The 26,918-nt window shown below is 44.7% G+C and overlaps 3 protein-coding genes and 1 non-coding gene across 5 annotated transcripts; 2 read left to right on the forward strand and 2 right to left on the reverse strand.

The window, feature by feature from the left end:
* Nucleotides 1–1,528: 1,528 nt before the first annotated feature.
* Nucleotides 1,529–8,242, forward strand: LOC125552816 (copper-transporting ATPase PAA2, chloroplastic). Its single transcript, XM_048716504.1, has 17 exons — nucleotides 1,529–2,299; nucleotides 2,424–2,501; nucleotides 3,007–3,104; nucleotides 3,181–3,234; nucleotides 3,525–3,611; nucleotides 3,819–3,983; nucleotides 4,534–4,644; nucleotides 4,909–4,977; nucleotides 5,062–5,171; nucleotides 5,275–5,380; nucleotides 5,643–5,709; nucleotides 5,926–6,005; nucleotides 6,088–6,542; nucleotides 6,844–7,018; nucleotides 7,419–7,550; nucleotides 7,634–7,784; nucleotides 7,911–8,242. The coding sequence occupies exons 1-17, from the start codon at nucleotides 1,669–1,671 to the stop codon at nucleotides 8,042–8,044; spliced, it is 2,703 nt and encodes a 900-aa protein (XP_048572461.1). The 5' UTR covers nucleotides 1,529–1,668; the 3' UTR covers nucleotides 8,045–8,242.
* Nucleotides 8,243–8,682: 440 nt separating this feature from the next.
* LOC125555202 lies at nucleotides 8,683–8,878 on the forward strand. The gene has a single exon (XR_007304635.1). It is a non-coding gene; the product is annotated as a U2 spliceosomal RNA (small nuclear RNA).
* Nucleotides 8,879–9,116: 238 nt separating this feature from the next.
* LOC125554881 lies at nucleotides 9,117–10,100 on the reverse strand. Its single transcript, XM_048718265.1, has one exon. It carries the CDS (start codon nucleotides 9,750–9,752, stop codon nucleotides 9,117–9,119), a length of 636 nt encoding a protein of 211 aa, XP_048574222.1. The 5' UTR covers nucleotides 9,753–10,100.
* Nucleotides 10,101–10,245: 145 nt separating this feature from the next.
* On the reverse strand, nucleotides 10,246–21,140 carry LOC125552817 (E3 ubiquitin-protein ligase SPL2). 2 transcript variants are annotated; one of them, XM_048716506.1, is made up of 8 exons: nucleotides 21,121–21,140; nucleotides 13,794–14,131; nucleotides 12,534–12,635; nucleotides 12,272–12,445; nucleotides 12,053–12,174; nucleotides 11,795–11,914; nucleotides 11,255–11,550; nucleotides 10,246–10,591 (listed from the first exon to the last, which is right to left on the reverse strand). In XM_048716506.1, the coding sequence occupies exons 2-7, from the start codon at nucleotides 14,115–14,117 to the stop codon at nucleotides 11,256–11,258; spliced, it is 1,137 nt and encodes a 378-aa protein (XP_048572463.1). In that variant the 5' UTR covers nucleotides 14,118–14,131; nucleotides 21,121–21,140; the 3' UTR covers nucleotides 10,246–10,591; nucleotide 11,255. The 2 variants fall into 2 exon arrangements, with proteins under 2 accessions (XP_048572463.1, XP_048572462.1); XM_048716505.1 differs by lacking the exon at nucleotides 21,121–21,140 and having other exon boundaries at nucleotides 13,794–14,228.
* Nucleotides 21,141–26,918: the final 5,778 nt, after the last annotated feature.

Raw genomic sequence — 26,918 nt, forward strand, 5'->3', positions numbered from 1 at the left:
CGACACTCTCCTAACATAGGATTAAGCTGCACTACGCCAAGGCGACCAAACCTATTAAAAATATTGTTGTGTTAACTTTTGTGGATGTACGATGACCTTTGTTATAAGACCGTCATACGCACTCCCGTACTCATAACCTCAACCATGCTATTAAGGACAACCTCTAGTCAAAAATTGTTTCCGTAACAATAATAAAACCGATGCAAAAAAGAAATTCCATGGTTGAGAAGACAACTTTCTCTTTGTCATGTGGGTCATTGTAGCAAAATACTAGAATGATCATGGTTTTGGAACACCAATTTTCTAACACCTGGGGGAAAACATATTTGCAAGTTTTAAAAAACTATGAAAAAATCACGCACCACAGGTACTGCATGTAGATGTTTGTAAAATAAAACTACCATACGTGACCTAGTTGAATGAGAAAATGAGTGTTACAACATGAGTTTTAAAACTTAAATGTTTTTGTATTTTTTATGCATGTTACAAATGTTAATATCACATTACAAAATTGTAAATGCACAAGTTTCTAAATAGTATCCATTTGCACGGTTGTTTTCATGATTTTTTAAAGTTTTAAAGCCAAAGGCAAGCCAACATCCGGCAACAAAACTTGCTAAAAATCGACAATTTCCATAGAGTTTGGCAAAGCAATTTAGTGGGAAAGAAATTGACAGCCAAATTTTGGATTTGCCCACACATTCGCAAGCAAAAAAATTGGCATCAAATCAAGCATGCACTAAGGTGTAAATGCACTTTCTTCCGCGAAATTTGTACAACGATGAAAAAACATCTTCTCACAATTTCTTCATAGATATTTACCCTTTTCAAGCATACAATTATACTACGTAGTACTACAAAAGGTGGGCGAATCAACATGTGGTTAAGTTGGTTAGGTGGACCCTGGTATCCCCAACCCACCAGGGTTCAAATCCTGGTGCTCGCATTATTCCTGGATTTATTTCAGGATTTCCGGCGATACGCTTTCAGTGGGAGGAGACGTTTCCGTCGACGACGAGGCGCCTACGGTGACTTCGTAAATCTCAAGATGATATGCCGGCTCAGTTTCTCGGAGGTGCTCATAGGCATAGGGTGTGCATGTGTGCGTTCATAGGGGTGAGTGTATGCGCGTGTATATGAACGCTTGTGTCCGTATTGATGCTAAAAAAAGTACTACAAAAGGTGGCATGACGATGTTGGCGGCGAGCTTTTGGCTCGTTTAAGTGCTTGTAGTCGTCTTACGGGTCTGACTGTAATTTTTATTATTTCTTGTGTTCGTTGTATTGTCATGATTAGAAATAAATAAATCAAAAGTTTTTTTAAAAAAATTCGCAAAAACAAAGGTGAGTATACTCCGAGAAGCAACACCCACCGCGTTTTCCACGCCAAAGAAGCCTCCAATCGCCGTCCAGAAAATCAAATCAAAATCCATCCAGGATGGCAGATTACCGATCTCCTCCGAGCAGTCCACGTCACCGTCCCTCTCGACTTCACCACGGCCACTCTTCCGTGACTCCATTTCCCACCACCACCGCCCCCCCCCCCCCCCCCACCCGTCGTCGACTCGGCCCGTTCCATGGCCACCACCGCCTCCTCCTCCCCTCTCCCCTAGGCGAGGCGGCCGGGCACCCGAGGCTCTCATCCGGGCGAGACCTCCGGACGGCCGCCATGGCCACCGCTCCCGCCTCCTCCCTCCTCCACGTGCGCGCTCAAATTCCCAGCGCCAGTCCTCTTCTCTTCGCGCGGCGCCTCCGCCTGCCGCGCAGCCGCCGCTCGGCTCCCTCCTCCCAGCAACGCCTCCGCCTCATCCCGCGCGAGCTACCAGCGGGCACGCCCCGTGCCGCGGCCGACCCCTCCGCCTCGACCGCTGTCGATGTGGCCCCCGCGGCGGAGGAGGGGGCCGGCGCGACCGTGCTGCTCGACGTCAGCGGCATGATGTGCGGCGGCTGCGCGGCGCGGGTGCGGTCGATCCTCGCCGCGGACGCGCGGGTGGAGAGCGCGGCGGTCAACCTCCTCGCCGAGTCGGCCGCCGTGCGGCTGCGGTCGCCGGCGCCGGGCGCCGGGGAGGAGCTGGCGGAGAGGCTGACGGCGTGCGGGTTCCCGTCCGCGGAGCGGCGAGGGGGCGCGACCGCGGGGGCAGCGGAGAGCGCGCTCAAGTGGAGGGAGATGGCCGCCCGGAAGTCGGAGCTCCTCACCCGGAGCCGTGGGCGCGTCGCCTTTGCGTGGACGCTCGTCGCGCTCTGCTGCGGCTCGCACGCGTCCCATCTCCTCCACTCGATCGGCATCCACATCGGCCATGGTGAGTTTAAATTATTATAAACCACTAGAGCGTGATCTCAAGCTGTGAACGGGAAAAAACCAAGTTCAATTGGCTGCATATTTTATTGTGTTCTTATTATATGACCGGGTTGTGCACGACGCAGGAACATTTTTGGATGTGTTGCATAACTCGTATGTGAAATGTGGCATCGCTGTGGTGGCGCTGTTTGGGCCTGGAAGAGGTATACTTGGCTCCAATATCATCTTCAAAATCTAATGCATCAGTTTACTTGTTGTTTACACGCTAAAATAAGTGTCGTGGTGTTAGTTTTATGTTTCCACATGGATAGTGATTGGTACATGCATTACAACATATAAAATCAGTTCATAGGAATGATAGAAAACTCAGTATTCACCAGGTAGAGTGTCTGACGTATCGACACAAGATGTTTGAACTTTGGCTCCACATTTAGTCATCGTTAGTACAATATTGGTTTTCGGTCCATGAGCTTTTGCTTGATATATGGCGGTCTCTTAAGAGACATTTGTTAAATTCCTCCTACGAAACAGAGACATAATGACAGAGTCAGGGATTGTGGATTCTTTATTCTAGAGTTAAGAAAATTGCATTTTAAGAACAAAATGCAAGTTGGAACTTAAACCGATTTCCAGCATGGTCTTGCACTGTGTTTTTCAGGTATTTTATTAATTCTTTCTCACTCTGTGTTAAATGTAACTCTTGCTCAGATATACTTTTCGATGGTCTAAGAGCGTTCAAGCAAGGCTCCCCCAACATGAATTCTCTTGTAGGATTCGGGTCTGCAGCTGCATTTGCTATTAGTGCAGTAAGTGAACTTATAGGGGATGGTTTTTTTAGACACACAAGAATACTGACAGTCTAACAGATTTTCTTGTATGAAGGTTTCCTTGCTGAACCCTGAATTGGCATGGAATTCAACCTTCTTCGATGAACCGGTGAGCAATCTTTCATGCATGAAAATAGCAAAGAAAAATATATTAATAAACTTGGAACTCCTATGTACTTGCTGCCACTGCTCTTGTGCCCTGGCACTGTATTATTGTCAATTAATAAAGTTGCTCTGCTTTTGAGTCTATTAACAAAATCAGTGTCAATGTCCAACATTTATTTGTTGGGCATATTTCTGTCTTCCACATTACTTCATTTGATTTGGCAGTTGATCAAACAACAGTTGAACTATGTTTTAAGAAAGTTTTGTTGAAGAAATTCATCTTGTAGCATGCAGGTCATGCTTCTTGGATTTGTACTTCTGGGACGATCTCTCGAGGAAAGTGCTAGGCTTAAGGCATCTAGCGATATGAATGAGCTCATTGTAAGTACATATCTACGCATTGTTTGAACACATACAACATTTCCTTTTTGCATTACTAGAAGCTAAAATAAGAAGGCTGATACTTTTATTAGTAAATCTGTATAAACTATTGAAAACATATTGATGGTTAGTGAAGTAACGTACACAATTTCTTGACCAATATAAGCAATATATTTACAACTCATTATGTCTCATATTATATGGCAGTCACTCTTGTCTCCTCAGTCGAGGCTAGTCGTTACGTCCTCAAGTGACGACCTTCCTTCAGATGGCATTTTGAATTCGGATGCAATAACAGTTGAAGTTCCTGTCAATGATGTCCGTGTTGGAGACTCAGTATTGGTTCTTCCAGGAGAAACTATCCCTGTAGATGTAAGGAGCCATGGTTTATTTTTTGTATTTTCTACTAGTATCTTACAATTATAGTGCAGTGATACAACATTTATGTGATTAAACATAAATGAAGTCTGAATCTGATGAGCCCCTGTATGGCCATTAAGGCATCTTACAAAGTAACATAAATGTGCTAAAAGACATTTGGAGGTGGCTCCTTTTTCTTTCCTGTATTAATTCTTCAGACTTCTAAGACACATACTTTGATGGGTATTGATTTGCTGACTTCAATGATGTTTCATGTATTGCTTACTCACATACTTTGATATCCTTACTATCTGTGAATTTCTATGCTATCTCTAACGAATTGTTTCGAGCAAAATTGTTACTCAATTAAAATATTTATTAGTATATATTTTAGGACGAGTCAAAACGTTTGAAGGGTGTTCTAGTTCCTTTTTTTTTGCGAGGGAACTAATAGTCATTAATATAGACACGATTGTCATCATTCTGTTTCACCTTCTGTACTTCCTTGTGCTTTCATAGAATTCTGATAGATCTAATGGTCCACTGACACCTATTCGTACAGGGAAATGTCACTGGAGGATCAAGTTTTGTGGATGAATCAATGCTTACTGGAGAATCCTTGCCGGTAGCAAAAGAAAAAGGATGCCCTGTATTTTCTGGAACTGTTAATTGGGTATGTTCATGCACATAATAATTTCTGCCAGAAAGCATGGTATTTTTTTTCCCGTTCTGATCTTCACTCCCACTACATTGTGTTAATCAATTGTGATTTTATTACAACATTGATGATCTGTGTGTTGTATATATGTCGCTCATAGTCAATGTAGAAGTTAATTGAGAATTGGGACTAAAATTTCAATAAGCTCTTCACCCATTCTTATTATGTCCTGGTTGATCTCTTAAATTTTGTCAAGTCCATTCATTTGACTTTCTACAGGATGGACCTTTAAGGATCAAAGCCACAACCACTGGACCGTCGTCAACAATTGCTAAGATAATCCGCATGGTAGGTATACACCGCATAACTATTTTATTATTTTATACTAAAAGGGGAATATGTTTGTAATTTATTCACACTGTCCCTGAACAGGTTGAGGATGCACAAGCACATGAAGCTCCTGTACAAAGGCTCGCGGATGCGATTGCAGGGCCATTTGTGTATACTGTTATGACATTGTCTGCAGCAACCTTTTCTTTCTGGTATGCTCTGCTGCTCCTTCTCTTTTCTTTCTCAGAGAAAAGCATACAAAAAACTGCCGCAGCTATATAATTATTGCTTTAAACTCTTTCTATGTATCCCAAGGTACTTATTGGGCACACACCTATTTCCGGAGGTCCTTCTCAATGATATTTCTGGTCCTGATGGGGACTCATTGCTTTTGAGCTTGAAGCTTGCTGTGGATGTACTAGTAAGTAACCATGCTATTGTTTTCCTAAAGCCCCGCCTTTCAAAATCATGGAACAATTTTACATAGCCAGACTACAGTAACTCACTGATCATTCTTCATATCTATTGTGGATCATTGCACATGCAAAACATCCTGAAATCTCAATGTTGTTGTCCTGTTTGGAGGTGGTTGACCATTGAGCAGCTGTTTCACGTAGCTTACTCTTAATAACTGCCTCTTTTAGTGCTTCTTTGCGATAATTTTTATAATTTTCACCCTGCAGGTTGTTTCCTGTCCGTGTGCACTTGGATTAGCTACGCCTACAGCTATCTTAATAGGAACTTCCATGGGTAACTTCTTTGTCCAAGTGTCTGTAATTTTTTTCTAAATGTTTGATGAAACAATGAATCATACAATTTACACTGCATGAATGCAATTTAAGGTTCATCTGCACTGATGCCATTGACTAAACATTCCTCAATTCAGTACTTGTTTGTAGCAACTCTTATCTTACTTGATGTCTTTTATGAGTTTACAACGCCATGTGACGTTTTATCTGAAACCAGGCGCTAAAAGAGGGCTACTTATTAGAGGAGGTGATGTTTTGGAGCGTTTGGCTGGGATAGATGCAATTGTTCTGGATAAGGTATATGACTTCATTTATAATCTTTCTCGGACCAGAATTTCTGTATCTGTTTTATAAATAGTGCCTATATTGTGATTCTTAGACAGGGACGCTTACGAAAGGAAAACCAGTTGTTACTTCTATTGCTTCTTTAGCATATGACGAGATGGAGATTCTTCGTCTTGCTGCTGCAGTGGAGAGAACAGCATTGCATCCTATTGCGAATGCTATAACGAAGGAGGCTGAACTGTGCAAACTGGATATTCCAACGACAAGTGGGCAGCTTACACAGCCTGGCTTTGGCTGTTTAGCTGAAGTAGATGGGCGTTTGGTTGCAGTGGGTAATTTGGACTGGGTCCACGATCGTTTTGAAACCAAGGCGTCACCGACTGAACTGAGTGATCTTGGAAAGCGTCTAGAGTTTGTGCCTTCTAGTGAAGCATCATCTTCGAATCAGTCAAAATCAATTGCTTATATTGGTCGTGAAGGAGAAGGAATAATAGGTGCTATTGCTATCTCAGATGTTCTGCGTGATGATGCAAAATCAACTGTGGACAGGTATTTACTGGAGACATCTTTTGCATTGTAAATGTATTTTCCATGTGATATTAGTGCAAATATAACTCTCCTAACTGCCAGGAACATGTTCAGAAGTTATCATGTTGCCCCACTTGTCAAAATGTGTTAAACTTGGAAACCCATTTGATCTCTAATGTTATAAAATGGTTTCATCTCGCCAGAACCTCAAATGTTGCGGATGCTACTTTTTTGTTGTCATGCAAGTGATGTGTCTCTTGCAGTCATATCCCCATAATTCAAGCAGTGTGTAACAGTCATTCCTTTTCTGGTTAATCTACAGGCTACAGCAGGAAGGAATTGCAACCTATATATTGTCAGGAGACAGGAAAGAGGCAGTGGAAGGCATTGGGGAAACTGTTGGAATCAGGAGTGAAAACAGAAGGTCATCCCTCACCCCACAGGAAAAGGCAGGCATTATATCAACTTTGCAAGGGGAGGGGCATAGAGTTGCCATGGTAATTTATTGTCGTGTTTTATCTTTGATCTACTGTCAACAGCACATCCGATTGTCAATTCTGCATGGGCTCCCCAAATTAGTTGTAGTGAAAATGTTCCATTCATCTACTTTGCCAAATGAGATATCCAAGTGTTATGCATAGCTAAAAGGTTAAAGCATGAAAAAATTCATCATTTGCAGATAATGGGAACAGTTTTGCTGCTTTGCCAAATGAGATATCCAAGTGTTGTGCGTAGCTAAAAAAATTAAAGCGCGAGAGAATTCATCCTTTGCAGATAATATGACAGAAGTTTCAACTTGGTGGTTAACAAGGCTGTTTTGTATTCTTTTTACTGAAAGCATGTTGTTTATCTGCATGAGCTGCTAACAACAATGGGTCATTACTTGCCGTTACACAGGTTGGCGATGGAATAAACGATGCACCATCTTTAGCAGCTGCTGATGTCGGAATAGCTATGCGGACTCACTCGAAAGAGAATGCCGCCTCTGATGCAGCTTCAGTGGTTCTATTAGGGAACAGGCTTTCGCAGGTATAGTTCTTCCAACACTGATTTGTAGGAGACTAATTCAAGTGGCATAGTGCATTGATCGATGAGAACAATCTCTGGCACAGGTTGTAGATGCCCTATCCCTGTCTAAAGCAACCATGGCAAAAGTGCACCAGAACTTGGCCTGGGCGGTGGCATACAACATAGTGGCCATCCCCGTCGCGGCTGGAGCGCTACTGCCTCAATTCGATTTCGCCATGACACCCTCTCTTTCAGGTAATGTTTATCTGGTGAAGACAGTTGCCATGGTTGTTTTACGTCTCCTCAGTCACATTTGTATAATACTCCCTCCGTCCCATAATGTAACATCTGGTGACATCTGGTGATGTGGGTGTGGTGCAGGAGGACTGATGGCCCTGAGCTCCATCTTTGTCGTCAGCAATTCTTTGCTCCTGCAGCTGCATGGATCGTTTCAGAAGGCGGAAAGACCCGGACCGGATGACCTGAAGTCTAGACCGAAGTCTCAGATATTATAGGGTAGATACGATTATTTGCCGAGACACACGTTTGTACAGGATCATAGAGCGTGCCTCGACTGAACTGCTCCTAGTTTTGTACCACCGACCCAGCACATACGAGTCGATTCTTGCAACGGATGTTGTACAGCCCAACACATGCGTCCCTGATATGAACACACTGTTGGCAACACGTAACAAAAGATCATCGTCCATGCATTGCCTCGCCACCTTCTCGTCCGCCGCAAGGAACCAAAAAATTCTGCATTTTTTCTTTTTATTTTTATTCAACAAGAAAAAATAATGTCTCTAAAATAATAATAACTCATGCGTTTTTTCCGAAGAAAAATTATGTATGCGTGAAAACCCAAGAGAAGTTTTTTTTTTTTGAGAACTGAAAACGCAAGAGAAGTGTAGTTGACTAGTTGCACTGTCAGGCCATATTACGGGAATCAGCAGCCCATCTACAGTCGGCCTTATATTCAACCACGGCCCAAGCAAACCGACGAGCGCCTCGCCTCCGAGAAAACGAACCGAGCGGAGAGCTTTGCTGTGCCTGTGCTAGCGCAGCGCTTTCGTTTAGTCCCACCTTGCGCAGCCAGAGCGGAAGGGAGGCGAAGGCGCGCTATATAAGCAGACCCAGGGCGACGGGGAGAAGCATACCTTTCTCGGCCTTTTGGCTAAGATCAAGTGTAGTATCTGTTCTTATCAGTTTAATATCTGATATGTGGGCCATGTGCCCACAACGATATTAAATTTATTTTTTATGGGGGAGGGCCCACCACAGCAGCTTGCTGCTGGGGTCCTCGCGTGTCGCCCAGGCGTTGCACTGCTGCCTGGGCCGGCGCACCCCTCCAGAGCATGTGGAAAATTTCTTCTTTCTGATTTGCTTTGGCTTTCTTCTTTAGAACAAATGAAAACTGAGCTGGGTTTCTCTCTATTAAACAGTAGAGCACTTTAACTGTACACTAGTTTTACTGCCATGTTTAAGTGGGTTTACTTGTCCTCTTAAAAAAATCCAAATCCCTCTTTGCGAAAGCTGTTCAGACAATATGGAGAAAAGCTAAGTAAAGGTGGCCAAGAGCTCTGAAGATTAAACACACGGCACATCATGGCTGATCCTTCCCCGGAGCGCCACCTTGCCGCTCGTCCCCTTCTCCTCCTCCACTGCCCCCACGCCGGCCTCCGCCGACTCTGCCTGCTGCACGCGCGCCATCTTCCTCCCGCGCTTCCTCGCCTTCTCGGCCTCGGCCGCCTCGTGCTCCCTCGCCCACCGCCGGCCCACGGCGCAGGCAACCGCCAGCTCCACGGCCTGCACCAGGAACATGGCCAGCAGCAGCGCCCCCTCCAGGAGCACCAGCGCGACCTGCTCCCTCCGGTCCCGCGCCGACCCGAGCAGCGCGAGGCTGCGGTCGCGGCGGAGGAGCAGCGCGTAGGAGGCGAGCGCGTGGCCGCAGAGCGCGGCGACCGCGAGGGCCGCGTGGGCGTGGCAGCAGAGGCGACGGCGGGCGAGGTGGGTGTACATGGACGCGAGCGCGGAGAGCAGCGTGGCGGCGTGCACGGAGACGAGCGCCCAGCCGAAGGGCGTGGGGCGGGGCCGGAGCAGCAGCGCCGGGCCGAGCGCGGCGGCGGCGAGGGCGAGCAGGGAGAGGTTGAGGAGCCACAGCAGCAGGTTGGGGAAGGAGCAGGAGCTCCTCAGGCTGGAGCTGGAGCTGGGGCTCGACGCCATTGCACTTGCACCGAGCAGAGCTGGAGCTGTCTGTCGCGTACGTACTTGCTGGTGTTGCAACGTTGTTTGTTTGTTCTTGGTGATGTGTGTGCCGCGCGGTGAGGCTTAAATACCGAGCGCGCGGGACAGCGTGGTGACCGTTGAGTTGAGCAACGGCTTAAAGTTGGCGCCGGGAGTGGAGCGGGAGCCCATGCATGGCCACCATGATTACCGCGCAACATCACAAAAGGATACTACTACTACTACTAGCTAGCTGAATAAACAGTAAAATTCCAAAATAATTTCCAAGGCAGTAAGAAACCTCAAACTTTTTGACATAAAAATGCGTGAATTTTTCAGGTGCTTGCAATTTCCCATGGCCATGATTGCCGCGCAACATCACCAAAAGATACTCCCATCCGCCCAGGAAGAAATGTTTTTGCCTAATAACAGCACCTGGCCTGGAGACTGAATGGAAATAAGAGTGAATACAAACAACCCAAGAAGGCGAAAATAAACTGACCAATGTTGCTTTTAAAAATCAAGCTAATACAAAAACCATGAAAGTAAACTTCGCGCACGCGTCCACTTACATCCCTAGGCGTATCCATGCAACACCAACAAAAAACTTGGCAAGTTCACGGGGTCATCTAAGATCATACATAATCCATATTCACAGGCTAAACTAGCAAGTACTGGTAACCTAGTTTCTGAGGGTTAGATAGCGCAGTCATATATTCACATACTTTCAGGGTAGCAGTAACCTAAGCTAGGAACAAAAAACGGAGAGCACCCAGGACAGGAGGATGGGCCGTTGGAGTCGCAACTTTGCCGGTGCTTGGGCCACATCAGCAAGGAGCCTGCGATAAGATTAAACAAGGTCAAATCTCTTTTCCAGAATTTCAGTGATACCTTGATTTAGTTAGGTACATTTCAAATGAGTGACAGTATATGTTAGCGCCTACGCCACTAGCTATTCTGATGTCGACGGTCTGCAAACAGTTTCTGCCAGTCAATGGAAACAAATTCAATTTTGAAAATCAGCACATGTCTACAGGCTCTCCACCAATTCTAGATAAAGACCAGATCAACAGTCACCTCACAAAGATTCAGTACTTTAGATGTCGAAAACCAGAAAAGACATCAGTAAAGATTTTCAGTCGTGTTATAATTGAAATAACACGCCACAGCTACAACCAGGAAAGTATAGTGGGCACTAAGAATAAAGGCTTTCGATTACCTCAAGAGTCATAAACCCTAAAGCATGTATTGGATGTCAAAGGAAACAAATTCAGAAAGAAAGAGCACATGTCTACAGGCTCTCCAACCATCTAGATAAAGACCAATCAGGAGTTGTCTGACCAAAATCCAGTTGTTGGGTTGATAGAAAATTTACAGACAGAAAACCAGAAGACATAGCTAGATATTTCCAATTGCTATAATCCAAGTAACATGCCACAGGTCAGAAAAAATATAGTGAGTTCGTGAGTCAACGCTCCAGAAGAATAAAGTTATTCAATTACCTTAAGAGTCGTAAACCCTGAGCATGTATTGGATGTCTTGCCTACACACAGGGCACAATGGTTCATCCATGAGTTCCACCCTTTTCGCGCAGTTGCAACAGCAGACAAGATGACCACAAGGAACAAAAGCTGCCCGCCTTCTTTTCCTTAAGCATATGACACATAGCTGCCCGTCACCCATTTCACCAGGCTCGTCGTCGCTGCCATTTTCTCCAGCATCATCTTCATTGTCAGCCTCGTGAAATCTTTCTTGAGCTTCTCTTGCCTCTCTGTGCCGTTTAACTCTCTCCCATAACCTGCATCATTACAAAAATCAAATTATCCGCAAAAACATGACTACAAAAAAGAAAATGGAACAGCTCCAAAAGAACCATATCAGGCTAATGTGAAGTATCTAGTTGTAATTATCCCCATAATAATCAAGGTTCGGTAAATAAAGCCTTTACCAATGGTGAAAACGCCACATTTGATAGTTCACAGTAAGAAATATTCACCCAAATATTTTGTTCACCACCCTGTTCCATAAGTTACAAATGGTACCTGTAAATGGCATGGCCTAGTAAGCCAACTGACACGGTTCCAAGAGCAACAGTAACCCAGAAGAAGAATCTAGCACGTGAGGACATCTCGGCTTCCATCTCACCCTTGGTCAGATCAGACCTGAATCAAGGCAAAGTGTTACAGAAAACCACGGAACAAAATAAGACCTTAGCATGCATAATAAACTGCGGATGTTCTAGAATTATGATGGCTGGCACCAATAAGAATATGAAACCTATGGCTAAATAGCATCCTTACAAGAAATACGGGAGCTCTGGGCACGAGCTGATCTCAACACTTCGATTCTTTAATCGACATAAGCCTATTGCTGTAATCTCCTTTCCGATAGGAAGAATCTTTTCCTCATCCAATAACGCAATCTGTCATATAAATAAGCAAATAGCTATAAAAAGAAATCCACAAGGTGATTACTGCCTAGGAAAACATCTGTTTCAGCACACAAGCACAATAGCTTACCGGATAGCCATTGCCAACAATAGTCTGAAACAATGTGTAAGAATTTTGCTCAACTGGGATAAGTTTGTGATACACAGTTGTAAGAGGTAATGACTGATGAACAGCCCCATCAAACTTCACATGTACCATTTCCCCTGATTTCTCGGAAGCAGGATCGACAAGACCAAACGAAACCTTTCAAAAGGAAAAGTACAGTAAAATTGGAGGTAAAAATGATTACGGAAACAGCAAGTGTATCAACTATCAAGTGTAGATAGCATACCCATCGAGATGATGTTATAATTTGCTCTTTCAATGATTTAAAAAAGAGAGCATGTAGGTCAAAAGTCCATCCAAAGATGCCTCTCCATTCGCCGAACAAGCACTACAAAAGTATATAGAAGATCACATTACACCAGTTAGACATCTCTACAAGGAGAGCATAGTGGATACACGACGGTGCGTTTAAAGAGCAATGCAAAACCATAAGAAAAGTTTGGGGCACACAAGTGCTATTTTACTTTTCACTCATAGGGATATATCATGATAACAAATAAAAGAAAATACATGGAAACTAGAAAACTTCAAGATCCAGACCCTTGTGTGAATAACAACTAAAATGTATCGAGGAGAAACGTCACACAATAGTCAAAGGCATTGGGATATTCTAGAACTTGCATCTAAATCAGCCACTGGCAGGAGTCAACACTTCATTCCAAGACACTGTTTATACAAAGACCCATAAGAAATTCAGCAGTCAGTGCACAATCTTATTGGATGGAGCTGCATTTAAGCAAAGCTCAAAAGTCTATCAAGTTCACTGACCCAGGATGCAGTTTCCTAAGTTCATTTCATACTTTAGAACAATTTCCTATCATCCAATGAGAATGATATCATGACGCCCTGTAGTCACTTGCTAACTTCAAACCTCCATATTGGTTGCATCACACCACATCCCATGCCACATTTCCTGAGCTTTTACAATGGTGCCCTCCTAGAGGCAAAAACCCACGAAAGCATAACAAGGTTACAGCCGCTTTGCAGCTTGAAGATCCTGTTAGCACCACTGGGTGTTGCAACGCTAATTAGATAGAGGTATGAAGTTAATCATTTAACTCCTGATGAAACAGAAGCTCAAACTGCAAGTGCTAATTCTCTACTTCTCCAAACTATCCTCTTGAGAAGGGAACCACAAGAGTTGATAAATTTTCCATCCTACTCCTAGAAATTACAAGGAAAGTATCCACAGGGTTAAAACGAAACAAAAAATTCACAGGCATCCCAATGTCCAAACTGCCTATATCTTGTGCTCAATCGAAACCTTAAAACAGTCACATATATCTTGGTCACCGATGAGAATTTAAGTACCACATAAACCTAAGCTGTCTATCTTCTGCTTAATCGGAGCCTCAAAACATTGACTCGAGGGTTTACATAAGATTAAAATCGACATCCTTGCCCAAGCAGCCGCATAAAAAGCCCGCCCTAACACGTAACCCTTGCTCTTAGGGAGTCGACACGAGAGGGGAATCCGGAAACTCACCGTCTGGGTGTGCCTGGTGACGACGCAGTGCTCGCGGGAGCCAGGGGGGATGAGGAACGTGCCCCCGGGCGGGGAGCGGACGAGGCCCCGCACGACGGCGAGGCGCGACTCGCCGTCGCCGAGCCCCGCGAGGAGGGAGTAGCGGAGGTCGGGGATCGCGAGGGCCGGCGCCTCGGCGATGAGGCGGAGCGCCCCGGATGCGGCGAGGTACTTGGCCAGGGACGCGGCCGCGAGCGCCGCCGTGCCGAGGCCGAGCACCGCCCCGTCCAGCGCGGCCGCGACGCGAGCGAGCGCCTCGATCGTCTCCCGGTCCCGCGCTGACATGGTGGCCGCCGGCGTCTGTGCGTGCGGCGAGGGGGGACGAGTCGGGGTTGGGTACGGTCCGGGCCGGAGATAGCTACAGTACTTTTTTTTTCTTTTCTCTCCGGTGTTTTTCTTAACACAAGGCCTGGTATAAACTCTTCGAGACGACTCGGGTGGATTTGCCTCCTCCCAAATCAAAAGGTTTTTTTTTTTGAGAACCCCCGATCAAAAGGTTGTGGAGTAGGATAAAGTACGAATTTGCATCACCCTCATTAAAAAATGATCTATCTGTGAATCAACTTGTGGTTGAGTTAGTTAGGTGGACAGTGATATTACCAACCTACCAGGGTTCAAATCCTGATGCTCGCATTATTCCTGGATTTATTTCAGGATTTCCGAATCTCAAGATGACATGCCGGCTCAGTCTCTCGGAGGGTCGGCCTGACGCGCGATCCTGCGTCCACCCGTTTGTACAATATAAATAACGGAATTTTTAATAAATATATGGCCTCACGGAACATATTAAATTTACATGAACAAAACCATATATCAGTCAGTAATACATGGGAATCTTCTCATATAATATTCGCTAAAGGCTAATATAACTAACCGGTATTATCAGGACAAATAACAAGTAGCATAAGAAACAAACATGCAATATGAGACATAAATTGTTATGGTAGATTGTTATATATATGGTGCATTAATGAAAAATCATCACATGGCTTTTGGCTGAGGGCTCCTTCTATCTTTTGGAGAACAAGCCATGGAAGTGGAGCATCACCAATACCTTGCAACCCCCCCCCCCCCCCCCCCCCCCCCCAAAAAAAAATCCTTGCAGTCGGCATGCTCACCAAACCTTCGTAAATCTCAAGATGACATGCCGGCTCAGTCTCTCGGAGGATCGGCCTGGCGCGCGATGCTGCGTCCACCCGTTTGTACAATATAAATAACGGAATTTTTAATAAATATATGGCCTCACGGAACATATTAAATTTACATGAACAAAACCATATATCAGTCAGTAATACATGGGAATCTTCTCATATAATATTCGCTAAAGGCTAATATAACTAACCGGTATTATCAGGACAAATAACAAGTAGCATAAGAAACAAACATGCAATATGAGACATAAATTGTTATGGTAGATTGTTATATATATGGTGCATTAATGAAAAATCATCACATGGCTTTTGGCTGAGGGCTCCTTCTGTCTTTTGGAGAACAAGCCATGGAAGTGGAGCATCACTAATACCTTGCAACCCCCCCCCCCCCCCCCCCCGCCCCCCACACAAAAAAAATCCTTGCAGTCGGCATGCTCACCAAACCTTTGAGTAGCAAAGTACGAGCAAAATAAGGAAATAAACAACTGACAAACAAATGTGAGAATTATAGCGCCATAATTGCATCTTTTTCTGACTTGCAAGGTTCTGATATATAGACATCATATCATTTTAGTATATTTGCAGAATTGCAACACAGATACTCCTGAGGGAGTATATAATAAAGAAATAAACATATCATGTTATGAAATATGGATGGGAAACAACAATAGCACATTATGTGATGCGTCTGCAACTTTGATGTGAAAACTCACCAAGACTCCCTCTGTCGACGCTCAAACAGATGTATAGCCATGCTCTTCAAATTGAAATATTAGCAAAATAGTCGTTCTCTTGCAACAACTCAAGGGGAAAATGCATTTGATGTGGAACCTCACTGATACCTTGCAACAACTAAAGAGAAAAATGCATGCAAATCATCATGCTCTTCAAATTGAATTATTAGCAAAAATTAATAACAAAAAAACTAATGGGAGATCTGACAACTCTGGTTTTGTTTTTGGAAGGAACTCACACATTGTCGAGCTAGTCTATTCTCACAAATGAATGATAGAAGGATTAGAGAAAATATAGATGGCACAAACATTTGATAAACAATTGAAAGCAATAAACTGTAAACTGGATATAAGCATATATGCAATGGAAAATTCAGTTATGTTAATAGCATGCTCCATGATAAATTGGGAACATGTAAGTCGTAAAGACATGATACACCAGAGTCTGCGTAAACATGTTCACTTTGCTTATTGTCCATGTTCACTCACAAGGCTAGCTTCTATTGATTCATAGTCTGCATACGCATGGACAATATTACTTACCTAGCCAAATGGATAACAAAATACAAAGAGCTACCAGAAGACTATGAAGCCTCAACATCCATAGAAAACTCAGGTCAGCACAACACCATGTTGACACATAGCATCGATCTCAATTAAGTATGAAGTGTGCGGTCCAATGAGTGTTGAGGCTCGCGGCGGGTATCGTTATTTTCTGACATTCACAGATGATTTGAGCAGATATAAGTATATCTACTTGATGAAATATAAGTCTGAAATATTTAAAAAGTTTAAAGAATTTCAGAGTGAAGTGGAAATCATCGTAACAAGAAAATAAAGTTTCTAGGATATGATCACGGAAACAAATATTTGAGTTACGAGTTTGGTCTTCATTTGAAGCAATGCAGAATAGTTTCGCAACTCACGCCACCTGAAACACCATAATGTAATGGTGTGTCAGAACGTCATAACCGTACTTTATTAGATATGGTGCAATTTATGATGTCTCTTACCGAATTACCACTATCATTTTGGGGTTATGCATTAGAGACAGCTGCATTCACATTAAATAGGGCATCATCTAAATCCGTTGAGACGACATCATATGAACTGCGGTTTAGCAAGAAACATAAGCTGTCGTTTCTTAAAGTTTGGGGTTGTGATGCTTATGTGAAAAAGTTTCAACCTGATAAGCTCAAACCCCATTCCAAGAAGTGCGTCTTCATATGATACCCAAAAGAAACTCTTGGTTACATCTTCTATCACAGATTCGAAGGCAAGATCTTTGTTGCTAAGAGTGGATCCTTTCTAAAGAAGGAGTTTTCTCTCGAAAGAAGTGAGTGAAAGGAAAGTAGAACTTGATGAAGTAATTGTACCTTCTCCCGAATTGGAAAGTAGTTCATCACAGAAATCAGTTACAGTGATGCCTACACCAATTAGTGAGGAAGTTAATGATGATGATCATGAAACTTCAGATCAAGTTACTACCGAACCTCGTAGGTCAACCAGAGTACGTTCCGCACCACAGTGGTACGGTAATCCTGTTCTGGAAGTCATGTTACTAGACCATGAGAAACCTACGAACTATGAGAAAGCTATGATGAGCCTAGATTCCGTGAAATGGTTTAAGGCCATGAAATCTGAGATGGGATCCATGTATGAGAACAAAGTATGGACTTTGATTGACTTGCCCGTTGATCGATGAGTCATTCAGAATAAATTGATCTTCAAGAGGAAGACGGACGCTGATGGTAGTGTTACTATCTACAAAACTCGAATTGTCGCAAAAGGTTTTCGACAAGTGAAGGTGTTGACTACGATGAGATTTTCTCACTCGTATCGATGCTTAAAAGTCTGTCCGAATCATGTTAGCAGTTGCCGCATTTTCTGAAATCTGGCAAATGAATATCAAAACTACATTCCTTAATGCATTTATTAAAGAAGAGTTGTATATGATGCAACCAGAAGGTTTTGTCAATCCTAAAGGTACTAATAAAGCGTGCAAGCTCTAGCGATCCACTTATGGACTGGTGCAAGCCTCTCGGAGTTGGAATATGCGCTTTGATAGTGTGATCAGAGAATATAGTTTTATACAGACTTGCGGTAAAGCATGTATTTGCAAGAAAGTGAGTGGGAGCACTACAGCCTTTCTGATAATTATATGTGAGTGACATGTTGTTGATCGGAAATGATGTAGAATTTTCTGGAACGCATAAAGGAGTGTTTGAAAGGAGTTTTTCAAAGAAAGACCTCGGTGAAGCTACTTACACATTGAGCATCAAGATCTATAGAGATATATCAAGACACTTGATAAGATTTTTCAACGAGTTCATACCTTGACAAGATTTTGAAGTAGTTCAAAATGGAACAGTCAAAGAAGGAGTTCTTGCCTGTGTTGCAAGGTGTGAAGTTGAGTAAAGACTCAAAAAAAAACCTGACCACGACAGAAAATAGAAAGAGAATGAAAAGTCATTCCCTATGCCTCAGTCATAGGTTCTATAAAGTATGCTATGCTGTGTACCAATCCTATTGTATACCTTAGCATGATTTTGGCAAGAGAATACAATAGTGATCTAGTAGTAGATCACTAGACAACGGTCAAAATTATCCTTAGAGTACTAAGGAAATATTTCTCGGTTATGGAGGTGATAAAAGAGTTCGTCGTAAAGAGTTACGTCGATGCAAGATTTTTACACCGATCTAGATGACTCTAAGTCTCGATCTAGATACATATTGAAAGTGGGAGCAATTAGCTAGAGTAGCTCCGTGCAGAGTATTGTAGACATAGAAATTTGCGAAATACATACGGATCTGAATGTTGCAGACCCATAGACTAAACTTCTCTCATAAGAAAAACATGATCACTCTTTGGGTGTTAATCACATAGCGATGTGAACTAGATTATTGACTCTAGTAAACCCTTTGGGTATTAGTCACATGAAGATGTGAACTAATCACATAAAGATGTGAACTAATCACATAAAGATGTGAACTATTGGTGTGAAATCACATGACGATGTGAACTAGATTACTGACTCTAGTGCAAGTGGGAGACTGAAGGAAATATGTCCTAGAGGCAATAATAAAGTTGTTATTTATATTTCCTTATATCATGATAAATGTTTATTATTTGTGCTAGAATTGTATTAACCGAAAACTTAGTACATGTGTGAATACATAGACAAACAAAGTGTCCCTAGTATGCCTCTACTTGACTAGCTCGTTAATCAAAGATGGTTAAGTTTCCTAGCCATAGACATGTGTTGTTATTTGATGAACGGGATCACATCATTAGAGAATGATGTGATGTACAAGACCCATCCGTTAGCTTAGCACTATGATCGTTTAGTTTATTGCTATTGCTTTCTTCATGACTTTTACATGTTCCTATGACTATGAGATTATGTAACTCCCGAATACCACAGGAACACTTAGTGTGCTATCAAATGTCACAACATAATTGGGTGATTATAAAGATGCTCTACAGGTGTCTCCGATGGTATTTGTTGAGTTGGCATAGATCGAGATTAGGATTTGTCACTCCGATTATCAGAGAGGTATCTCTGGGCCCTCTCGGTAATGCACATCACTATAAGCCTTGCAAGCAATGTGACTAATGAGTTAGTTGCGGGATGATGCATTACGGAACGAGTAAAGAGACTTGCCGGTAATGAGATTGAACTAGGTATGATGATACCGACGATCGAATCTCGAGCAAGTAACATACCGATGACAAAGGGAACAATGTATGTTGTTATGCGGTTTGACCGATAAAGATCTTCATAGAATATGTAGGAACCAATATGAGCATCCAGGTTATGCTATTGGTTATTGACCGGAGATGAGTCTCGGTCATGTCTACATAGTTCTCGAACCCGTAGGGTCCGCACGCTTAACGTTCGGTGACGATCGGTATTATGAGTTTATGTGTTTTGATGTACCGAAGGTTGTTCGGGGTCCTGGATATGATCACGGACATGACGAGGAGTCTCGAAATGGTCAGACATAAAGATCGATATATTGAATGACTATGTTTGGACATCAGAATGGTTTCGGGTGAGTTCGGACATATACCGGAGTACCAGGAGGTTACCGGAACCCCCGGGAAGTATATGGGCCTTATTGGGCCATAGTGGGAGAGAGGAGAAGGGAGCCTAGGAGGGGGCACCCCCCCAAGCCCAATCTGAATTGGGTTGGGGGCCGGGCCCCCCCTTTCCTTCCCTCTCTCTCCCCCTTCCTTCCTCTCCTAATCCAACTAGGGAAGGGGGGAATCCTACTCCCGATGGGAGTAGGACTCCCTCCCTTGGGCGCGCCATAGAGGGCCGGCCCCTCCCCCTCCTCCACTCCTTTATATACGGGGGAGGGGGCACCCCATAGACACACAAGTTGTCATTGTTTAGCCATGTGCGGTGCCCCCTCCACCATAATCCACCTCGGTCATACCGTTGCAGTTCTTAGGTGAAGCATAATAGGGTTACAGCCGCTTTGCAGCTCAAAGACCTTGTTACCACCGCTGGGTGTTGCAACGCTAATTAGATAGAGGTATGGAGTTAATCATTTAACTCCTGATGCAACAGAAGCTAAACTGCAAGTGCTAATTCTCTACTTCTCCAAACTATCCTCTTGATAAGGGAACCACAGAAGTTGATAAATTTGCCATGCTACTCCTAGAAATAAATTACAAGGAAAAGTATCCATAGATAATTGCAAGTATCAAAATTCTCCGGGAAAAAAAAGAAGCACGGTAGCACTTAAAACTAGGGTTAAAACGAAACAAAAAATTCACAGGCATCCCAATGTCCAAACCTGCCTATATCTTGTGCTTAATCGAAACCTAAAAACAGTCAACATATATCTTGGTCAGCGATGAGAATTTAAGTACCACATAAACCTAAGCTGCCTATATCTTCTGCTCAATCGGTGCCTCAAAACATTGTCTCGAGGGTTTACAAAAGATTAAAATTGGCATCCTTGCCCAAGCAGCCGCATAAAAAGCCCGCCCTAACACGTAACCCTTGCTGCTCTTAGGGAGCCGACATGAGAGGGGAATCCGGGAACTCACCGTCTGGGTGTGCCTGGTGACGATGCAGTGCTCGCGGGAGCCAGGGGGGATGAGGAACGTGCCCCCGGGCGGGGAGCGGACGAGGCCCCGCACGACGGTGAGGCGCGACTCGCCGTCGCCGAGCCCCGCGAGGAGGGAGTAGCGGAGGTCGGGGATCGCGAGGGCCGGCGCCTCGGCGATGAGGCAGAGCGCCCCGGATGCGACAAGGTACTTGGCCAGGGACGCGGCCGCGAGCGCCGCCGTGCCGAGGCCGAGCACCGCCCCGTCAAGCGTGGCCATGACGCGCGCGAGCGCCTCGATCGTCTCCCGGTCCCGCGCTGACTTGGTGGCCGCCGGCGTCTGTGCGCGAGGCGACCTTGCTGGCTTGGCTTATGGTCCTGTGCGTGCGGCGAGGGGGAACGAGTCGGGGTCGGGTACGGTCCGGGGCGGAGATAACTACAATGCGTTTTTTTCTTTTTCTTTCCGGTACCTTTTTAACACAAGGCTAAACTGTTCGAGACGACACGGGTGGATTTGCCAAATCAAAAAGTTGTGGAGTAGGATAAAAGTACGAATTTTCATCGCATCGCCCCGTTCAGATTTTTTTGTGTAAACAGCGTGGGCCTGGCAATATAGATCATTAATGGCGCACGATGTTGCATCCGTCCGTTTTGTACAATATGAATGATAGTAGGACTTTTCATAAATATATGCCCTAACGAACATATTAAAATTTACATGAAGAAAACCATATATCAGTTAGTAATACATGGGAATCTCATACAATACTTGATAAAAACAAGGCTAATACAACTAACCGGTATTACCAGGACATATAAGAAGTAGCAGAAGACCCCTAAAGAAACAAGTAGCAGAAGAAACAAACATGTAGGGGCTGTTTGGTTTGAGACTAAAGTTGCCAAAGCTTGCCACACCTAAGGTTAGGCAAGTTTGACCAACTTAGTTGTGTGTTTGGTTCAAGTCACATCTTAGGCAAGCCACACTATGGTCCCACATTACATACACACAAAAAGTGTGGCAAGATTCCCTTAGGCTTGCCAACTTGTAACTCTCATTTTGAAGAACTAGGGGCTGTTTGGTTTGAGACTAAGGGGCTGTTTGGATTGTGACTATCTTTGTCATATTTTGTCACATGATTTTTACCACACTTGCCACACTTGTCTTACTTGAGTTGCTCAAATAGTTAGCCACACTTTGACTTGTCTAAGGGAATCTTGCCACACTTTTTGTGTCTATGACATGTGGGGTTCATTGCTCATAAAAAATTCTTTGCCTCAAGTGTGGCTAGAACCAAACACCTATCTAACTTGGTCAAACTTGCCTAAGGTTAGGTGTGGCAAAGTGTGGCCATGTGTGGCTAGGAACCAAACAGCCCCTAAGTTTGCCACATCTTGCCACACCTAAGGTTAGGCAAGTTTGACCAACTTAGGTATGTGTTTGGTTCAAGCCACATCTTAGGCAAGCCACACTATGGCCCCACATTACATACACACAAAAATTGTGGCAAGATTTTCTTAGGATTGCCAACTTGTGGCTCTCATTTTGAAGAACTAACCTTAGACAAGTTTGGCAACATTTGTATGGCAAAGTGTGGCACTCCTAGGCCTAGAACCAAATAGCCTCGTAATATGAGACATAAATTCCTGCAAAAAAATACGAGACATAAATTATTATGGTCGATTATTATATACTAGCACAAATGCCCGTGCGTTGCAACCAGAGAAAACAATACTCACACACCCACATCGAGTCATCTGTGTTGTCACTTCTCCTCTTCATCATTATCATCCATGTTGACCACTTGCCCGCCTATTTCATCAAATATGATCAGTCTCAAGGCAGTGATCTTGGTCATCACAATCACCATGCCAATTTCTCGAGCCCCTACGTGCACCAGCTTGTAACTCCATGTGTGCTACAACCGCACATACATGTTCGTGTGATTCAACACCAATCATGTCTTAATATACCAGGCGATGCATTTCTTTATTGAGAGCTCACAATAATAATTATTAATGCAAAATTAAATTAAGATGCGAGGTTATCAACTTGTTGACTCAACTTAAACCCCATAGACTTCACTATCGCCACCGTCCACCTTCATCGTCTCTAACATGAACTTGGGCATGTTTCTGGCAGTGAACCATGTTGTGTCATTCTGCCATGGTAATCGAACCATGCATTTGGATGTCTGTATGTGAGATGAAAATCTTGATTTAGTATTTCAGCAGGTCCAGTCCAACTATTTGGGTTTGTTCTGCATTAACTGACAAAAATGAATCGAATACCCGGCTCATCCCCCGCCAATGCGTGCGCGATCTTGTGAAATACAGAGCCCCGGTGCAGTGCTTTGGGGTGACTTCACTCTTGCCTCCACTGCCACAAAACTTGCAAATAAATTCATAACATGGAAGTGACTGGATCACCTGTAATAGTAGAAGGTAGAGTGACATATACCTATTGTCAGCTCTCATGTACATAGGAATCATTACTATTACATGATGATAACTCCATGACAAAGCAATGTGAGAGTGAACTTATTGTTCTAACCATCAAGTGTGAGAAAAAGAAAAAAAAATTAATATTCACGAAGTTCATTCCCATTCCTACAATTCAATTAATTGCTAACTTGGCATTCACTCTGCCATAAATAATAACTCATTACAAACTATAATACCTCACATGAGATTGTGACGCCCCCGATTCAATCGTACACTAATCATACACGCAAACGTGTAGGATCAAGATCAGGGACTCACGGGAAGATATCACAACACAACTCTACAAATAAAATAAGTCATACAAGCATCATATTACAAGCCATGGGCCTCGAGGGCTCGAATACAAGAGCTCGATCATAGACGAGTCAGCGAAAGCAACAATATCTGAGTACAGACATAAGTTAAACAAGTTTGCCTTAAGAAGGTTAGCACAAACTGGGATACAGATCGAAAGAGGCGTAGGCCTCCTGCCTGGGATCCTCCTAAACTACTCCTGGTCGTCGCCAGCGGGCTGCACGTAGTAGTAGGCACCTCCCGAGTAGTAGTAGTCATCGTCGACGATGGCGTCTGGCTCCTGGGCTCCAACGTCTGGTCGCTGCAATCAGGTATAGAAGGGGGGAAAAGAGGGAGCAAGGCAACCGTGAGTACTCATCCAAAGTACTCGCAAGCAAGGAGCTACACTACATATGTATGCATTGGTATCAAATGGAATAAGGGTATCATATGTGGACTGAACTGCAGAATGCCGGAATAAGAGGGGGATAGCTAGTCCTATTGAAGACTATGCTTCTGGTAACCTCCATCTTGCAACAGGAGAAGAGAGTAGATGGTAAGTTCACCAAGTAGCATCGTGTAGCATAATCCTAACCGATGATCCTCCCCTCGTCGCCCTGTGAGAAAGCGATCATCAGTTGTATCTGGCACTTGGAAGGGTGTGTTTTTATTAAGTATCCGGTTCTAGTTGTCATAAGGTCAAGGTACAACTCCAAGTCGTCCTGTTACCGAAGATCACTGCTATTCGAATAGATTAACTTCCCTGCAGGGGTGCACCACATAACTCAACACGCTCGATCCCATTTGGCCGGACACACTTTCCTGGCTCATGCCCGGCCTCGGAAGATCAACACGTCATAGCCCTACCTAGGCACAACAGAGAGGTCAGCACGTCGGTCTAAATTCTATGGCGCAGGGGTCTGGGCCCATCGCCCATTGCACACCTGCACGTTGCGAGGGCGGCCAGAGAGCAGACCTAGCAACCTCCATTACAAAGGAAGTTGCGTTACGCGGTCCAACCCGGCGCGCGCCGCTCAGTCGCTGACGTCACGAAGGCTTCGGCTGATACCACGACGTCGAGTGCCCATAACCGTCCCCGCGTAGATGGTTAATGCGTATAGGCCAGTGGCCAGACTCGGATCAAATACCAAGATCTCATTAAACGTGTTATCTTGAAATAACCGCGAATGCCGACCAGGGCCAGGCCCACCTCTCTCCTAGGTGGTCTCAACCTGCCCTGTCGCTTCGCCACAAAGATCCATACAGAGGGCCATTGGGACAAAGGTCCTTTCAGCCCCCAATCCATGAATCACTCGCGGGTGCTCCACGAGCCGACCCGACTTTAGTCACCACCTGTATCATGTATAAAGTATGTAGTATATACCCGTGATCACCTCCCGAGTGATCATGGCCCGATAGTATAGCATGGCAGACGGACAAGAATGTAGGACCACTGATGATAAACTAGCATCCTATACTAGGCATTTAGGATTGCAGGTAAGGTATCAACAACTGTAGCAACAATGACAGGCTATGCAACAGAATAGGATTAACCGAAAGCAGTAACATGCTACACTACTCTAATGCACGCAATAGAGAGAAGAATAGGTGATATCTGGTGATCAAGGGGGGGTTGCCTGGTTGCTTTGGCAAGAAGGAGGGGTCATCTTCGATGTAGTCGAACACACGGACATCGACAGCGGTCTCGAAGTCTACTGGAAAGAAGTAACGGAGGGGGAACACAATAAATAACAGAGCAATCAAATGTAGCACAAAGCAAGACGCGGCAATACGTTGTGCTAGGGATGACCTAACGCAGTACTAGGTGCTACCAGTGAAGGGGGGAAACATCCGGGAAAGTATTCCCAGTGTTTCGCGTTTTGGACAGACGGACCGGAGGGGGACGGTTGCAGGTTTGCTATTCTAGGGACGTGTGGTGGATGAACGGGCTGCGTATCCGGATTCGTCTCGTCGTTCTGAGAAACTTTCATATATAAATTATTTTCATCCGAGTTATGGTTATTTTTCTATGATTTTTCAAAGTTTTTAAAGATTTTCTAGAACTGTTTAAATCGAATTGAAGGCAGAATGTGCATTTGTTTCCTAGTGTTACCCTAGCATATGTGTATGACAGTGGGACCTGAGGGGCTGGTCAATCATTTTACTTTGACTGGTCAAAAGGTGAGGTATAGCCCACATGTCATAGGCATCTAAATTAAATTAGTGTCTAGATTAGAATAGGGCCACATGTCATAGGCTATTAGGCTAATCTAGCACTAAACTGATACTAACTTTTATTTTTTGAGAGAAACTGATTATTAACTAAACAACATAATTAATCCTAGGACTAATCTAGCTAATTAAATTAGACCTAACTAGTTTTGGGTCGGACGCACACATACTCACACACACGTGCACTCACACAACACACTTACACACACCACGCTGCATACACACACAGCACACTCACACACACCATGGCCATGGCCACCAGCAGCAATCGGTGCTAGCAGCACAACGGCAAAAGCAGCGCATCAGGGCATCTCCAGCCGCGCCCCCAACAGGCCCCCCAGGCCACTTTTTCGGCGCCGACGCCGAAAAAACGGCCCAGTCGCACCCCCAGGACGCCGAAAATCGCTGGTTCGGACCTTTTTTCCGCCCGGCGGTCATAGGCCGAACCCGGCGCACTGGGGATCAGTTGGGGGCTCCGGCGCTAGGGAAAAGCACGCCTGGCCCACACCGATAGGGGAAAAGTCAAGGTTTTCTTCCCCCGACTCGCCTCGCACCCCCCGCGCCCTCGGCCACCACTAGCTATATCCCGGCGACGGCCACCGCCCTACTCCAGTAGATAGCCATTCCCCGCCGGAAAATAGCAGCGCTTCGCCGCGGCTGCCCCTCCCACAGCAGCTGGGCGTTTCCGGCCGCCGTTTCCGGCCGCGGAGGCGCGGTTTAACGACGGGTACACGCCCACCGAGCGCAAGGTGTTCGGCGTTTTGCCTGTCTCGGCGATGGACTCGGATGAGGAGGAAGAGCTCGCCACGCTGCTGGAGGAGGAAACCGCGGCCGACGTCCAGGAAGAAGAGCATCTCATGGTGCTTGCCGCCCTCGCCCAGCTGCTGGCGAGCAATGAAAAGCCGCAGCGAGGTGGCTCGGCGCCGGGGCGGGTGAAAGCAAAGAACCGGCATCGTCTCCAAGGCTACTGCATGCTCTACTCTGACTACTTCGCCGATGCTCCACTTCATGGCGAGAGAACATTTCGGCGCCGTTATCGGATGAGCCAAAAGCTCTTCCTCAGGATTGTGAATTCCATCCGGGAGTTCGACAACTACTTCAAGTGCAAGATGGATTGCACTGGCGCTCTTGGA

The sequence above is a fragment of the Triticum urartu genome, chromosome 4 (genome assembly GCF_003073215.2).
Source record: "Triticum urartu cultivar G1812 chromosome 4, Tu2.1, whole genome shotgun sequence".
Lineage (NCBI taxonomy): Eukaryota > Viridiplantae > Streptophyta > Magnoliopsida > Poales > Poaceae > Triticum > Triticum urartu.